The 17,918-nt window shown below is 50.4% G+C and overlaps 1 protein-coding gene across 6 annotated transcripts in view; it reads right to left on the reverse strand.

Moving 5' to 3' along the window:
* Mindy4 (MINDY lysine 48 deubiquitinase 4) overlaps positions 1-17,918 on the reverse strand; it is a 149,145-nt gene that overhangs the window by 28,948 nt on the left and 102,279 nt on the right. For 5 of the 6 annotated variants that reach the window (XM_035448554.1, XM_035448552.1, XM_027429692.2 and 2 more), the window contains 3 exons: positions 17,456-17,519; positions 16,424-16,489; positions 11,021-11,088 (listed from right to left, as the gene is read on the reverse strand). The exons of the other annotated variant lie outside the window; for it this stretch is intronic. In XM_035448554.1, coding sequence (XP_035304445.1) covers positions 11,021-11,088; positions 16,424-16,489; positions 17,456-17,519 — 198 coding nt within the window. The remainder of the gene's footprint in view (positions 1-11,020; positions 11,089-16,423; positions 16,490-17,455; positions 17,520-17,918) is intronic. 6 annotated transcript variants of the gene reach the window in all.

Here is a 17,918-nt window from a genome sequence, read left to right on the forward strand (position 1 = left end):
GGACAGGTGAGGGGAGAGCCTGGTTCCTAGGCTGATACAGCTACACACGGACCTGGAAGCACACTGCCCACCTGGCAGCATGCCCGGGGCCCGGTGTGCTTCCTACGCTCATCTCCCAGAAACAGCACTGAGAAGGGGCCGAGGATAGGAAGGGCTCTGTGATGGAACATTTGTTTTTCCTTTTAGTGGAAGAGGAGAACCTTGTCTCAATAGATGCTTTAAGTTCAAGATACCCACACACTCAAAAACTCAAAACACACACCAGTCCTCTGTTCTTCCAAGATAACCCCAGAAACTCAAACTCCATCCTCCTTGACAGGAAAGTCTGTGTGTGTGTGTGTGTGTGTGTGTGTGTGTGTGTGTGTGTGTGTGTGTGTGTTTTTAACTGAGGGTCAAACGGGGAAGTGGTGATCAGGAGATGGGCCTCAGGCATAGCATCACAGAGACATGTAAACAACCACAAAGACCCAGGGTCTTCTGGAAAGGCCCAAGCCCACCAGAAGCTGACCAGCGTGCCTGGGAGACAGCCAGCAAGGGGTGACTCATGGCCAGCACAGTGCTGGGCTGGCGCTAGCTGAGGCAAAGAATTGATGGAAACGTTCTCTGTGGCATATCCAACATCTTCTGATGAGAAGAAAATAACCTCAAAGCAGCCCTGGGGGGACTGATAAGCATCGCTGGCCATCGGCCACCTGTGGCTTTCAGAAGCAGTCCGATCTTCATAAGCTCTCGGCCGCGTGTTCACCCAGCGGGCTAGAAAGCCTGCGTCAGCTGGGAGAAGAGGGACTAGCATTACGGACAATGGGAGGAAATGGTAATTGCATCCTTAGGTGCAAACACGATGGGAAATTCAGAAGTTGCTTGGATCTTAAAAGGGAGGGACATGTGTATTTCACATTAGGGCATTCAGGAGACGCCAAGGAGCAGCTTATGGCTTAAGAGATTTACAACTTTGGCAAATAGCAATGCCCAATCCTCCCCTGGGGAGTTCTGACAGGGCACACGTGTGAGGAGTCCTGGGGCAGAGGCCATCCTCTGCTTTGGCTATACAAGAGATCAGCTTACATAGAAGTCTGACCCAGCCCCAAGTTCTAGCTCCAGCCCACTGTGCAATTGCAAGCCTTTCTTCCCTGGGCCTCAGTCTCCCATTCTGGAGCAAAATGGTCTTGATCAGAATTATGTCTCTCCAAATCCATATACTGAACCCAGCCTGAAGGAGCAAATTGCCTATAATCCCAGTTAGTCAGGAGGCTGAAGCAGAAGGATTCAAAGTCCAACCAAGCCTGGCATGGGGATGCATGCCTTTAACCCAAGCACTTGCAGGGGCAGGCGGATCTCTGAGTTCAAGGCCGGCCTGGTCTACAAAATTAGTTACAGGACAGCCAGGACTACACAGAGAAGTCCTGCCTCAAAAAAAAAAAAAAATGCAGGAGGAGGGAGAAGGAAGGTCCAAGTCAGGAATAGATCAAAAATGTTTCAAGTTAAATGTTTCAAATTTTAAAATGGAAAAAAGGATTCACCCAGTGAATTGTGAGGCTGTCAGTTCAATCCTCAGTACAGTGTGGTGTGTGTGTGTGTGTGTGTGTGTGTGTGTGTGTGTGTACACCTATTCAGTACACTTTGAAGTCCCAACCAACCCCAAGGCCCTCAGAATATACATGTAGGGAAAATGAGAGTCTTTAAATGGGTGCTTATATTAAAATGAAGCCAGCAGGATGGGTCCTGATCCAATCCAGCCTGCAAAGTTGGAAGAATAAGGTTCTGTGTCCAAGGGTCCCTGGCCTTGTTAGCACCAGCCTAGGATACTAGGACAAATGACATCCAATGTTACTGTAGACTCAAAGCTCTTTCCATGACATCTTCTGTGCAGAAGCTGAGGATGGAGCTTCTATGGTGAAGGCAAAGATGGGTTTGCTCCATAATTCTCCCGAGAATACTGAGCCACAAGAGCTAAGAGGCCAGCGTCCACCTGAGCCACGCCACAGAAGCTGTCCTGGGTTTCAGTCCCTCCAGAAAACTGTATTTTCCTGCACTGCAAAGCCAATGAGCACAGAGTTGGAAAGCCTGCATAAACTTGACCATGGGAGGAGGACTCAGTACCAGATGCCCTGCTCCCAACTCTCAGCATCTGGGACCAGGATCCGGGGACCTCACCTGTGGGTGTCTGGGTCACCGAGTGACAAGAGGCAACAGAAAGCTCTTTTGGGGAGGATAGCAAGGACCAAGCCCCTCAAATCTTCTCATCATCTGGAGGTCCCTGAGCCATCATGCTACGCCAAAGAATAGAACAAGAAAACCTCAGGGCTGGGAGAGCCTTCCGGACTCAGTGTTTGGTGGACAGAAAATGCAGGCTCTGGGAGAGGCCTGGTTCAAGCTAGTGAAGTGTGCCATCCAAGATTCAAGGCCTGAAGCCAGTTTTAGACCTCTGTCCTTAGTCGCAAGTCTCACAGCAGCTGCTTCCGCCATGGAGCAAGCTGGCCACACAGGAGCTTCAGGTCTGCAGTTTCAGATTCCCCCAAATGTATTCTTCTCTCCAAGCTCTGAGAGGTCAGAAGGGCAGGACCCTCGTCTCTCACTGATAGGGAAACTGAGGTCCCAGGAAAGAACTGGACTTTGTACTTGTGTGGTCACATCACAAGCAGGACCAGTGTCCCACATGGCCTGAAATACAGCCAGACATTAGCCTGATCAGCCAGCTCCAGGCAGGCCAAAGCCCTAAAGTCCCACCCGGGTTCCACCAACCCTGGCTCCAGCCAACTTGCCCCTTCACCCAAAAGTCTCCCATGTGAACATGGCATTTGGCACAGAACCTTCTGAATAGAAGGAAAAATAATAGGCTCCTGTAGCCTAGAAACATGGCCCCATTTATAGTCACAACCATTTACCTGAACAAAGCAGGTTTGAGGCCAGCTCAGACTAGGTCTAACTAAATGACCCACCCTTCCTCCCTCACAGCCTGAATCCACATTGACAAAACAGGAGATTTGGGACAGGTAGTATTCTCAGGGAACTTCTGGGATAGGAACAAGGGCGGTTGGTCCCTGACTCTGGTCTTTGAAACACTAAGCTTTGTGTGGAAAGCAATCAGCCATTCCTTTTCCACCTGGCCACCAGTACTTGGGCTCTGCAGAACCAGGTCCCCTGGGTGAGCTCCTATGGCCCCTCCCAACAGCTGTATTCCTTCTACACCCCCAACCTACTTCAAGGAGGTGAGTTTCTGCAGTGGGAAGGCAGCTGTAATATAACAGAGAATCCAGGCCCTAAGTTGGGGATGTCTGGGTTCAAGCCCGAGTACTGCCATTTAAACTTGCCCCTTCTTGGGAGTTGGTTTCCCCAAGGCTGTATGAACATGGTGATGTCTCCTTCTATTATGGGTTACTGTGAGAACAGAGTGAGATAAACTATATAAAGCCTCTGGCATGTGGTAAATGTCACTTCCTTTTTCCTACAATCACAACAATTAAAAACAGGAAAACACTGACTGAGAGGTCGTGATTCCTGCAACCTCAACCACTCATATCACAGCCAAGAGCCTATGGCAAACCCAGGCTTCCAAAGGAGAAATACAGCTGAGGACATCTACAACGGATTTGGAGAGATAGTTTTTCCAGGAAGGCCCAGAGAGAAAGGGCAGTGGTCAGATAGTTGGATATCAGGCCTCTTCTTCCTCATGTGCTGTGTATGGTCCCCTGGGATAACAATAGCTACCCCACAGGTTTGTTATAGGGAGGAATCAGACCATGGATAAGCCTTGCAATATTGCAAGAGAGCACCATGGCAGGAGGTCTAGGCCCTTCCCATCCCCAGGCAGTGAGAAGAAGTAGAGAATACTTGGTGTAAGGACAGCTCTGAAGAGTAGAGAAGAGCCTGCCTGAAGGAAGAAAGAGAAAGCACAGGAACCCATGGCCTTCACAACTGCCCAGAGTACCCTGAGAGGAACCCATGGCCTTCACTACAGCCCAGAGTACCCCCCACCAAGCTGCCTGTGGTTCATGACTCATGATTTCTCCCTAGCTCTGGCGTCATTCCTTCCAAGTAGATCCCAAGCAGCTGACTTTTCTATTTGACAAGACCTAATTATCAATCCTCAGAGCCGTGCTGAGTGTCCCCTCCTCTACAGAGAACCCTTCTGTCGTCCCATCTCTCCTCTCCTTCCATCCATCTCCAGGGCCCATATCAACTGTTCTCATATGACCACTTAGCCCTTCTAGACAACAAGGGCTTTTAGGACCAGGTAATGACCTGTTGGGTTCCTCACTGCCCATAACTGGGCTCCAGACCCTGCAGATGCACAGCAAGTACCTGAGGTGCCCACACCATTGTGGGAGAAGCTGTGAGCACGAGATAACACCTAGATTCCAGGTGTCATGCAGAGCAAGGGATAACTAAGAAGCCCACTCTGGGTCCAGGTAACCCTTCTAGAAGGTTGAGTGAGTTACCCCCTCTCCTCCTACTGAGGCCTGTTCCCTTCATCTGGATACCTGAGCCATCAATGAAAGAAACAGGGAGAACTAACACACACACATGGGCCTGAGGGTCAGCAGGGCCTTCCACTCAGCTGTCAACTACACTGTGTCTTGGATCATAGAGAGTGGGCCCCTCTCATGAATCCCCGAGGCTCAGAGCCCACTGGCAGAACCACTGCCCGCAGCTAGCCCCAGGGGACACTCCCCAGCTACAACTTGCCAACTCTGAAGCCTGGGGACCTAGCTCAGACCCTGGAAGCTGGACATGAAAGTACAGAAAGCCATCAAGATCCCAGGCTAGTGTGGGTCTACCTGCTTTCCACTCCTAAGTCATCAAACACACCTGAGTAGTACGTGTCACCCCCACACTCAGGGAAAAAGACCTATGCACAGCCTATTAAACTTGGAGATACAAGACAGGTGACACTGCCAGCTGTGTCCCTAATTTATCCTTCACTTCTCAATGAGAAGAGGTAGAGTGGTCTCAGGCCTATGGTCTATTCCTTGGGTTACCACAAGATCACAAAACCTCAAGGTAGCAGCAAGGGCCTTCTCGTCTCCTCTACCGCTGGCTAATTGCCTCCAGACTGCACATTCTGTGCTGGCTAGATTTATGTCAACTTGACCCAAACTATAGTCACCTGAGGGGAGGGAACCTCAACTGAGGAAATGCCTCCATAAGATTAGGTGTGGTACACCCCTTTAATTCCAGCACTCAGGAGGCAGAGGCAGGTGTATCTCTGTGAGTTCGAGGCCAGCCTGGTCTACAGAGTGAGTTCCAGGACAGGCTCCAAAGCAATACAGAAAAACCCTGTCTCAAAAAACCAAAAAAGATTGGGCTGTGAGTCAACCTGTGGAGCAGTGGTTCTCAACCTTCCTAAAGTTTCGACCCCGTAATTACAGTTCCTCATGGTGTGGTGGTCCCCCAACCATAAAACTATTTTGTTGCTTTTTCATAACTGTAATTTTGCCACTGTTATGAATCATAATGTAAATATTTTTGGAGACAGAGGTTTGCTAAAGGGGTTTTGACCCACAGGTTGAGAATCACTGCTGTAGAGCATTTTCTTAATTAGTGATTAATGAGAAAGGGCCCAGCCCATTATGAATGGAGCCACCCCTAGGCTGCTGATCCTGGGTTCCATAAGAAAGCAGGTTGAGCAAGCCATGGGGAGCAAGCCCGTAAGCAGCGCTGCCTCACAGTCTCTGAATCAGCTCCTGCCTCCAGGTTGCTGCCCTGTTTGAGTTCCTGTCCTGGCTTCCTTCAGTGATGGACTATGATGTGGAAGTGTCAGCCAGATAAACCCTTCTCTCATCAACTTGCTTTTTGGTCATGGTGCTTTGTCACAGCAAGAGAAGCCCTAACTAAGACACATTCCTTGAGGGGAGAGGATGGAGGACCCTGACCACATACTTACAGGGCAGTAGGAAGGATGACTCAGCACAAGGAAGTCTGGGTGAGGCATTGGCTAAGACATGGGGACTTTCGGCATTTGGGTCTCCAGCAATTTAGCTCAAAATGATTGTTAGTGTAGCCTTCTCTTATTGGAAGCCCTGTTGTAATTCACTGAGGGACTTCTCTCATCTCCCAGCTGCAGTCTAAAGATCTTAACGGGTCCAGTACAAGTGCCCTTCCCCATCCTGGGCAGCCTTGCACATTATAGAGGAGTCCCAGGAAGGAGATGGCTGGAGATCTCTCCAGTGACAAGGAGCCTGTAGTTGTCTGTGGAGATGAGAGCCCAGGAGTTTTAGCTGTTGTTTCTCATTATCCAGGGCTGAGAAAGCTTAGGAACTCTGAGGACACTGCATTGGGCACATGACCGTAGGTTCCCTACAAGAGCTTCTTAACTCTTAGTCTCCCTGCACATGTCTCTGCCCCCCAGCTCACTTCAGGGGTTTTCAACTGACCAGCTTTGTGCTTGCCTTTCTCTGTTTCTAAGAGGAGCCTATGAGGCCACCACCAAACTGACCTTGTCTCTCCTAACCTCCCATGCTCCCCATGCTTCTACTTCCTGACCCAAGCCAAAGCATCCTATTTTAGTGTGACAGGTTCCCCGACCAGTGGGGTGAAGCTCTGGGTTGTGTCTGTCTTCCTGGGGACATACCAGGTTCCACACACTACGTTCAGTACAGCCAGGGCTGGCCACACAATATGAGGCGTGGGAGGCAAACTGTAGGAATCTGGTTCTTCTTGGGAACACAGCTGGTACATAAGAGATGGGTGAAGACGCAGAGGAGACACCCAAGTCCCAAAGACAGCATTTACTCCCAGATGTCTTTCTCCTACAGCCAGGCTTTTACGAGCATGTGTTAAGCTCTGGTTTCTGCTTCCTGTGGCTGGGACTGACCTTCTGTCACTTGCCTTCTAGCCAGTTTTCATGGCTGACTTTCATTTCAGGGCTATTTTCTCAAAGAAAGAAACTGTCCTGCTGGCACTGTTGCTTTTAATCTCAAGGGTTTCAAGAGCAAGAGTCACATGGCGGGATGCAGTGTGGCCAGGCCCTGGCCTTCAATGCCTGGCTCTGCTGCCCAACATTATGTTTTTGAACTTTCAAGATTGCCCTTGAGCTGCCAAAGATGCTGCAGTAATGAGTACTGATGTCTACTGGACAAAAAAATTCTTTTCAGGCCGCTGGCACAACCTTTTACCACTGACGGGCACTGCCCCACTGTGAGCCAGGCTGTGTTCCCCACAGCACCCTCCCTCTCCTCTTCCCACCCCTAGCCCTGGGTCACCCAGGCCTGACTTGGAGAGTCCCTTGACTGCAGGGCTCTGAGCATCCCTGGGAACTTACAAAAGCCCCCTGGGGAAATCTCTATCCACATGGTTCGGTTTATAGAAGCCAGGCGAGCATGAAACATAGCATGGGCTTTACTATATACAACTGCAGATCTTAAGAGAGAATGCGAACAGCTTGGCATCAGGTGGGAAAAATAATAACATACAGAAGCTTCGTCCTCTCTGGGGGAAGCAGAGCTCAAAAGCCTGCTACTCCTGTCCCTAGCAGCAGATGCTAGGATTGCATCTGCCCACAGCAGCTACCCCTAGCTCTGTTCTGGCTTAGAAATGACCTGTGGGTGATATTAGAGCAACCTCTGGGCTGGAGTGAGAACCCTGCCAGGAAGGGGACAGTGTGTGTCCCTACTGTCACCCAGTCACATCACACATGTCATCATGTTATCCTGTGCACGATCTCAGAACTATAGCCACCTCACTGCCTACCCAACACATGCATACACACACTCAACACACGCACACATACCCAACACACACACACACACACACACACACACACACACACACACACACACACACATACACACACACACACACACACACACACACACACACACACACACACACACAAACACACACACACACACACACAAACACACACACACACACACACACACACACACAGTGTTTGGAAGGAACTAGGAAGGTCTCATGGCTAAGCATCGTTTGATATTAGAAACTCTCTGGGCTCCTAGGGCCAAGTACCATCCAAAGTGGTAACAGACCATTCAGAAACAGCATCAAAGGATTCTGCAAGTTGCCGCAGAACCCAGAGCAGGAGAGCCCTTGGCCATCGTCTGCTGCCTACGTTTTTAAGCAGAGCTGGGATTTCTCCAAGGAAGAGCCATGCCAGATGTTAGGGAGGGGCAGGCAAGGGGACTTGCCCTCCCCACCACCTCCCCACTCACCAGTCACCTGACTGCATCTGCTTTACACAATGAGTTTTGTAATGGCTTTTGTGTGTGTGTATGTGTGTGTCTTTTGTTGTTGTATTTTTACATGCAGTTTTTGAGGAATAAATTAGATTTAGTTTCATTTCAATTCGAGTTTAAAAGGCACTATCCTATCCTAGTCGGCTAATGATAAAAAACTGAAGGTCCAGAAAGGGCCGGGCACTGAGTGGGAGTGGAGCCAAGCGCCTTTGATCTACAATGAAGCTGTCAAAGGTTTGCACTTGTGGTTTCACCAACTGGTCACCTGGTACCTGAGCTGAGAGTGACATCTGTACTTCTGTGTCCGAATGTCTATGAAGAAAGACCTTTGAGGGTTGCTGATCCCCAAGGTAGTACGTGGGAAGTGGGTTCTCCCAGTCCCAGGGCCACTACCCCACAGAGAACCATTGTCAGCAGGGCTGTCCCCCCAAAACTGGGGCTGTGGTCATTTCAACATCACTCTCAGAATCGGGGCAGCAGCACTGGGACTGCATGGGCTGCTCCTGCCATCACTGTTGCCCCATCCGGCCTCCGAACGAAGCCTCCGGATCACAGGTGGGGCAGGCAAGGTCAGCTCTGCTGGGATGTTCCCACTTCACGAAGCCTTCTGAGAGTATATGCAGATGCCACACCCGGGCTACATGGTTCTGCCCTGGTTCTCGAAGCCCTCAGTCTACATGCCTCATTGTACTTGATGAGATCAGAAATAATTGATGTCCCCTCAAGTTTACTTCATACTGGACACCCCAGGCCAGGGATCGGTCCTCCCGCTGGGCCACCTCAGGCCCCATGGTGCTCAGTCTGGGCAGGGAGCATAGATTGGAGGCTAGCACTCAGCAGGAACACAGCCCATCTTTCATGCTCCAGAGGGTTGCCCAAGGTGGGAGCATCCAAGCAGAGGTGACCTTGCCCTACCTGTGATCCAGGGGCCTCCTGTAGAGTAAAGACAGGGCAAACCATGGGGGATAAGTGGCCCAGGAAGCTCCAGCTCTTAGGGGAAGAAGATCCATCCCAGAGGAGCAATCAGTCCTGACCCTGAGTCTGTCTCTCACCCAAAATTCCCCCTGCATGCGGTAAACCAGAAAAGATGGGTGGGGCCAGCCTGCTTGGTAGCTGGCTGTCAGCTTGCCTTGCTGTGTAGCCTGGGCAAACCATTAACCTCCTAAAGGCGCAGTGACCATAGTGAACCTACCCAGTGGAGTGGGGTAGAGACTCCACATGCTCCAGTGTGACTGTCAAAGCAAAGGGTTGGGCACAGTGAAGCTGCAGGAGATGTTGGTTGCCATTATTCTCACTGCACATGGGCATGTGTTCTCTAAAGAAAGGTGAGGAGAGACCACTGGGGTGAGACAAAGCCCATCCCACAGCAAGTCCTATTCAGCTCCTTGGGAAGGAAGAACCCCGACCTATAGAACTACCCTGCCCAGAGGCCCTGGAGTCAGCTGGACTGCACCTCTGTGTCCATGGGACACATGTGCAGATCTCTGTGCACTATCTATCTATGAGTCAGTGTCTATGTGTCTGTGTGAGAGTGAGTGTGTGTGTGTGTGTGTGTGTGTGTGTGTGTGTGTGTGTGTGTGCGCGCGCGTGTGTGCGCGCTCATGTGCTCAAGCACATGCATATGTTGGCAGAACCACAACTGCTATCCTCACCCTGATGGATGCCCACAAGTAGCAAAGCCTGGATGGAGGCTGCCCTGACCTGCCTGGCAGGTTGGATGGGTCAGCAAGAGGTGGCAACAGCTCTCTGCTCTGCCCAATGGGAAGATCATTTGGATGCAGAGCCCTGAGCCCCTTCTGGAGGGACAGGGCTACAGAAAGGAGCTTGGCCGTGGCCAGGGTGCCTCCTCACTTCAGGCTGCTCCAATGAGTGCAGCAGCCAGTGCACCCTTAGGCAAGATAACCTGGAGCCTGGGCTGGAAGCTCCTGCACAGATGAGGAAGCTGAAGTGAGAACTACTAGGCTTGGTCCCCAAGAGCATAGCTCCTCTCAGGGAGGCTGAAAGCTCCCACAGGCAGCCCTCCCACCACCCAGGGATTAACAAGCCAAGCCCAGGAGAAGGCAGAAAGGCTTATGGGCTCCGTGCATGTGAGCCCATACCAGGAATGAATCATATCATTATGGCAGGATTAGAAATAAAATGCCATTAGAAAGTGCTGTGCACACTCGGGTTTAATAAAGTCAGCAGTGGCAAGCAGCAGGAGGGCCAGTGCATGAGGCTGCAAAGCCCCATGCCTCCTCCCACCCACAGCAGAGGCCCAGGGAGGCAACACTAAGCCACCAGCCCAGCTGACACCAACAGGGGAAAAAATGTGCTCTCTGCCAAGGCAACCCAGGCTCAATCCTTTCCCCAGACCTGCTAAGAGCTATTCCCCAAACCCCCCTCACCAGGTACTCCTAACCATACTCCCTCCTCCATAGCTCGAGCACACCCTAGACCTGCCTCTGCTCGGAAGGAATGGAGGATCAATGGATTGTACTTCACAGAAAATTCATGTGCTATTAATCTGCTGGCTCCCTAATGGCAGGGCCCAGGTCTCTGCCTCCATTATCCACCCCTGCATGCCTGTCAGGGGAATCTCACTGAGTTCTCAAGCCTGCTGGTACTGCAGTTGCATGGAAGCTCTTGGAGGGAGGGAGGGGCCTCCCCTGCTGTCCCTAGCATGCACACGGGAAGGCCACAGAGAAGGTAACCCCAGGAAGATGTATATATAGACTGTGACCACTCGTCTCCACCACAGCCAGCTCTCCCTCCTTGCTGCCATCAAATGCTGTCCAGGGATCAAGACACACAGCCCCTGCCCCGGGATGAAGGGAGATACTCACAGCTCCAAGGATCTGGACAGGATGGCAGACAAGGTGAGCAGGATGCAGCCATAGGGCCCCACTTCGAACTGAGGGAGGAAGAAAGAGGACCTGTCAAATACATATTGCCACCTCGAGGCACCTGTGCAGCCTTATCTCGGGGAAAGCCTGCCAGGGCCATGGCTTCATGGCTTCCAGCCCAGTCACAGAGGTTGGTCAGTAGCTATAGAGAATATGTCCCATTCAGACCTTCTCAGCCAAGCCTTCAAAAGCACAGAGGAGCACAGAGCTGAGTCCCAAAACCCGGGCAACACAAATGCCATCATGGAGACCGTATATGACCTCAGAAGCACCAAAGCCCAGATCTAGCAGTAGTGACAACATGTTCCATTCTGGGACTACTGTCACCTCTGACCCTGACAGAAGGGAGCTGAGTTCTGCTGTTATTGTTGTCTACCAGAGAATGAGGCCGCCCGGCTCCTGTGCAACGCAGTGAAGGCCTAAGGCCCCCCAGCTCCCTATACAGAAGAACTGAGCTATGCAGTCAGCAAGTAGACAGCATCTGTAGAACAGCGCTGGGATCCACCTGAAACCAGGGAGTGCCCAGCTTTGTTACAAAGTTACTATTTCAAAATGGTCTTAAAATACACAAGTTTGATTATCTGGGTTTGCCTTATCTGACACTAAAATGTTGCTGGTGCTGCATCTTGTCTATTTTGCATCTTAGTTTTTCTCCCTAGTCTCCTGGCTCTGCCACTTTGAGCCAACCACATGGTTGCAGAGGTGCTTCTGAACTTCCTGGTCCCTACCGTCTTTTCTACACTGTAAACTACAGGTAAAGTAGGAGTCTCTGCTTACAGCAAGTTGTAAAGCATTTAGAGCAGGGCATGTCTGGCACCCACAGTGACTCTGGTACACTATGGTTAGAGCAGGGTCTGCCTGGCACCCACAGTGACTCTGGTACACTATGGAACACTTCTGGCTCTGCACTACCTACCCATTACCCCTGGGACCAGAGCTGTGCTGGTTACTTTTGTTCATTGTTGTTACTGTTTTGTTTTGGTATTTGGCAATTTGACACCAGCTAGAGACATCTGATAAGAAAATGTTCAACTGAGAAAATCCCTTACCAGACTGCCTGTATGTAGCAAGTCTGTACGGCATTTTATTGACTGATGATTGATAACATATTTTATTATTATTTCTTAGAAGCCTGTTCTTTTCTAATGAGAGACAGACAGGGAGTGGATTCAGACGGGAGGGGAGGCAGGGAGGATTAGAGGGAGGGGAAACTGTAATCAGGATGCTGTGTGAGAAAATAGTATTTTCAATAAGATGGATAAAAGTAAAAATTTAAAATGTTTAAAAATAAAATAAAAAATCAGGAGGAGCAAGCTACGGGGAGGTAGCCAGGAAGGAGCATTCTTCTGAGGCTTCGATTCCTGCTCCAGCCTCCTGCCTTCAGTTCCTGCCCTGACTTCTCTCAATGACAGAGTATGACCTGAGAATTGTAAATCAAAATAACCCTTTTCCTCCCCAAATTGTATTAGTCATGGCATTTTATCAAAGCAACAGAAACCTAAGACAATGGTCTAGTAAGATGGAGAGTCAACAGTTCCCAGCCCCACACCACTATAAAATCTGACTCATCCCACTTAGGGCATGATCAACTGTGTCCGAAGATGCAGTTATAATAGTTAGTACTCCTTATATGTCAACAATAGTTTTTGGACTTAAAGCTAAAAGAAGAAATGGCTATTTCAACAAGAATGGTTTAACTGAGTACATTTTCATTTCTTCCTCAGTCACCAAGAAACTCAGAATCAAATATAGTATTCCAGTGTGGAAACTACGACAGCTCAAGGTTCTAATAAAGTTATCTTTCCTTCAAAGTACAGGCTTTGTTTTCAACCTGCAATTCAAATCGTCAGCTAACTGAACATAAAAACAGAGACTGAAGTTCCTGTACCACAAGCACATTCTGTCTAGGCACAGTGGTATACATCTGTGATCTCCGCACTGGCAGGTTGAGAGTAGTGCAAGCTCAGGCCCATTGTGGGCTATAAATGACTGTGAGGCCAACCTGAGCTATACAGAGAGAACCTGTTTCCAAAATAAACAATACAAGAGGCTGGTCTCTACTAAGGGGCTACCTAAGAAGCGGTGAGCATGTGTCTTCTCAGTGGGGGGTGACTCAGAAAGAAAGAAAAAAAACTTGGAAAGTGTGGAGAATGGCTTGCAATGGGTTGTAAGCTCCTCTGAAAACCTCAGGAAGGCCACACACGAAGCTGAATGTGGAGAAAGAAAGGTTCAGAGAGGGCTTTCTGGAGGTGTGGTGTCTAACAGGAGTCTAAAAGGCAACAAAAACGGAAGTGACCACTGCTTCAGACAAGCAAAGTGCAAAGGCCCAAGGGCCCAGAGAGCAAAGGCGCATATGCCGGCCAGAGGGGACCAGAGAGCCCCCCCCATTCTGTAAACACCACTCATTTTTATAAACAAACCAAATGAATGAGCATCACTCAAACTCATCTAAATCCTATGACCTCAAACCAGCACTTGGTGCTACGCCTTTCAGATTTCCTGCGTTATTTACAGTGCATGTTCTCAAAGACAATTCCTGTAGATGTGACAGCTGCAAAGTAATGCTGCTGTCCCCACTCAGGGGACACAAGATTGGCAGGACTTGGATGGCAAATCCTGTGTGTAGCTTTGATACAAACTTGCAGTGGCCTTAGGGGAGTCACCAAGATCACCTCTGTCTTCCCTTCCACGATGGCCTTACTCTTTGTGTAGGGGAGCTCAATCAAGCCTGTGGGGCCTCTCACCCTGCAGGGTTGCAGTATAGCTGTGACCACGAAAGCCACCGAAGCTGAACTCACAACGCACAGTGACAAGCTGTTTCTGTGCAGTGTGGCACGGTCCCATGTGGACATCTCAGAGAGTGCTCACTTTGGGCCCCCAAAAAGTAGGAAACCCAGTCCAACTTGGCCTTTTTGCCCTCTCAAGGCACAACTGAATGGCACCAATATTCCTTCTTGTTTTTAAAGATATTTATTAAAATTATCTCATCAGATTCAAGCTGCCAAGACATGGGAGGCCTCAGGGCATCATGATGGCATGAAAGGCAACCTGGGCCGGGAATCTTGGGTAAGGGTGGGAACAATGTCTGGTACCGCTTGGGAAGAAGGGACCATTCTCACAGCACAGCTCTGACCCTGGAAAGACATAAGCCCACCAAGGTATTCCAATGGGCAGTCGGATGGAAGCCTCCCACACTGGCTTATGGCCACCAGACACCTCTCAAGTGGTGAACAGCAATGAAAACAACATGGAGGCTGTTTATTTTGGGCCGTGGTGGCATGCATTTCCAAGCCTGGCACGAGGAGCCTCTTTTAAGCACAACCCATGAAAAATGGATTTGGTGTGCTCAGTGCTGAGGCAGCTCAACTGCTTCCAGCAAAAATACAAATTAAGCTGTGGGGGAAAGCACTGTTTCCAGAGGAATGGCGGCCAGGTACCAAGTAGACCGGCTGCCCCGAGGAACCACGGCTAGCAAAGAGGCATGCCTAGAACCTAAAGGTGGAACCGAGGAGGGGGCCCTCATCTGACAGCAAGCCCCTCTCTCTGAACTCTCTCATGGTTTCTGTCATGCACAGGCTTCACGGAAACCCCAGGACATGGGCTGAGGCATGAGATCCTATTTGCAGGCAAGGATACAGAGGACCTAGTGCTGAGGGCCATCACAGAGGCAGTGACTTGGCCAAAGAGCCTTTCATGGACTGCATTCTGGCCCCTCCTTGGTCCTCAGTCACTTTCCTTCTCTTCCATGCTCCATCTGCCTAATGGGACAACCTTTCATAGGCGTCCCCTAGGCACACTGCTATGCCATCAGACACAGGCAGCCCTGGTTCTGCTCACTCACAGTGCCTGCACTTTGTGTAGAAGGCATTTTCCCACAGGTGCTCAAGGGTCTTCATTGCTCTAGAAGCTATTCAACTGCTCCAGCTTCCATCTTTAGATGAGGAAACAGGGCTTCCCAAGGCCAAGGCCACATGCAACCAGCAGTAAGCCCAGGAGGTCTCTCAGACCTTGTTGCCAACACTCTCATTGCTCTCAGCAAGGTGGGGAACTGTGCCATTAGCAGACACCCTTCAGGATTATTCCAAGAAAAAACATAGACAGAACAAAGGATGGGGCAAATGACAGCTAGTCTGGGACCCTCTCTGCATACCGACCCCTCTGCTTAGACACAATGGGAAGATGCCCTAAACAAGATGACTGTGCAGGCTCCAAGATCTCCTGGGATGCCCAGAATGGGAAGTGACAGCTCTAGGACTAAAGGGCTTCAGCAGGGCCAGTGGCCCTTGACCACTCCTGTCGTCAGTTATTCTTAGAGTGGGACTGTTTCCTTCCCAGGGAACATCTGTCTGTCAGGATCAGGATGCCGATGGGGCTGTGCCAAGACCCTCAGGATCTTCAGGGAAAAGTGCTGAGAAAGGGCATCTAACAGTGGGAACTTCAAGTTGGGGCCACCTCCAGCCAATCTCCCTCCCTAGGCTCAACACTCAACACTCCCTTCCCCCACACCCCACCCTGAGCCTTTCCTGACCTTCTGGAGCAGGACTGCTTCAGAAAGGGCTTCCTTCTTCACACGCCCATACCATGAAGCCAGGGCAAGGTTGTTACCCAGACATGACAGATGAAGTAACTGAGGTACAGAAAGCTTTAGGATGGTGCCCAAGTCTCGGGGCCACTCAGGGTCAAAAGCAAGATCCAAAGCCAGGCTGACTACCTCCATAAGCCAAGTCTTTTGTCCCTGGAATGTAGGATATTCCTCCATGCACTCCCTAGTGCTTTAGCCCGTGGGAAACTACAAGACCCCCATGTTTCCTGCCCAGCTTAGCCATAGGCCAGGAGCCAATCTCTAGCCAGCAGTGAAGTGCAGTCCACTTGAGCAAACCAGGTGCTGTAGGGTCCTGCGTGGTCCAGCGCACCTTCCCACAACACTGGCAAGGTCCTGTCTTACAGCCCCACTGAGGAAGCTGCTTTCTTGTCACCTCCCAGCTTGTCCTAGAACCCTCTCTGCTGATTCAGAGTTCAGCCTTCCAGCATAGCTACTTGCTTCAGCAGAGGGAAAGTCCTAGAAAGCCAAGCCTCAACTTGGCTTCTAATCCCAGATGCAGCCCCGCTGGTACAGCTCCCTGGGCCTTGGGATCACTACCACGATCGCTGCAAGGATGTCATGGAAACTGTGTCTCCTACCCACACCCACACTCTGCAGCCTCCATCAGCATATGCTGCTCAGTTTATTTGCCAACCCCAGGGTGGAGGTGACCAGAGCACCACTCCACCTACCACCCTCTTCCATAAAGAACTTAGGAAGCCTAGCAATGCTCATGACACCAAGGAAACTGATGCTCATACCTGATGAATTCTCTGCTGCAGGAAAGTAACCAGGTCCTCAGAGCAGGTCAAACTATACAGTGTGAGCTGTGAAGAAACACACACAGGGTAAGCTATGTGTCCCCAGGGACTGTGCCCATCGCTGGGTCAGGCCCTGTATCCCTGGCTTTATTACAAAAAAAAAAAGAAAAAAAGAAAGAAAGAAAAGAAAGTGCATAGAGTCTTGTGATTCTGGGCTGTCCAGTAATGCTGGGTGAGCTCCTGTAGAGTTCCCCCTATTCCCCTGTCATTGTACACAGGGATAGGGGGTGGGACAAAGAGGAGGAGGGGCAGAAAAGAATCACTTCTCCATGTCACCATGCCAGGAGGCCAGGTCAAAACACAACAGGCTGTTCTCAAACAGGTAAGCAAAAAAGAAAAAAAAAAAAAAAAAACCCACATCTCTGGAAAACATCCAATCAAGCAAGGTCCTAAACAGGGGTTCAAGGGTCGAATGTGTGCATGGCTAGGTTATAGGAAACAAATCAGCTAAAATAAAAATAGTCAGTAAAGAGTTATCAGGTTTTGAGTATCTTCACTGTGTCTGCATTTTCAGTAACACACGTCTTCCTGCCTCTTCCCTAGCCTTGCACTGACGTTGGGCCCACGGCTGCTGCCCCATGCTATCAACTCCCCTCCCCATTTTCTACATCCCATTGCCTTTCCCCATCCCTGAGAATCCTAGAAAAGATACTAGAGGCACAGGAGGGGCGGGAGGCCAGTGTAGCAAGGGACATGGCACACAGGGTACTGGGGCACCGGGGGCACCTCTACTCTTGTGCACATGGAGGCAATAAGGAGACACTGAGCCTCTCAGCCATTGAGCCGGCTCTGACCAGAACCAGTCCCCCAAACTGCCCACCTCTCCCCTACCCCCCAAAGGGCAGGATTCTAGGGGCCTAGGGCTGTAGGGATGGCCAGCCAGCCCCAGCTGGGGGAGGATTTACTTAAATGAAAGGAGACAGTCCCCAAACAAAGCCAAAGGTGGCACGAGAGTTTTCCAGAAAGCCGTACTGTTTCTAAGACTCCATCTGCTTTGTATTTCCCTGTTGGACTGAAGTGTGCTGTTCCTGAAGCCCTAAAAAGGAAAAGAAGGTGCATAAGTCTTCCACCAGATGAAAAGGCACGCCCCTCCAGCCAGAAAGCCCACATGTGCCATGGACTAAATGACGACAGGAGTGACAGACAGCTCCAGAGAGAGCAAAGCCAAGGGCTTCTCGTTTTTCCTGCTATGAACTCACCCACAAGTCCTAGGCATGGAAAAAGACAGTGGTGGGTGAGCTTGGAACAACCACACCTATGTCTGGCAGGAGGAGACCTGACTCTCCCTTACAGTTGGCAAACCATCTGCAGAGGCAGGACTGCTGGCCTGCCACTGTCTTCACTCAGGGCAAGAATCCCAGCCATCCTCTTAGAAGCCTCCCCACCCTCTGAGACAACCCCTAGCAACCACAATGGGTGTGCAGCCCAGTGCCGT

This window comes from Cricetulus griseus, chromosome 8 (assembly GCF_003668045.3).
Source record: "Cricetulus griseus strain 17A/GY chromosome 8, alternate assembly CriGri-PICRH-1.0, whole genome shotgun sequence".
In the NCBI taxonomy this organism is placed as follows: Eukaryota; Metazoa; Chordata; class Mammalia; order Rodentia; family Cricetidae; genus Cricetulus; species Cricetulus griseus.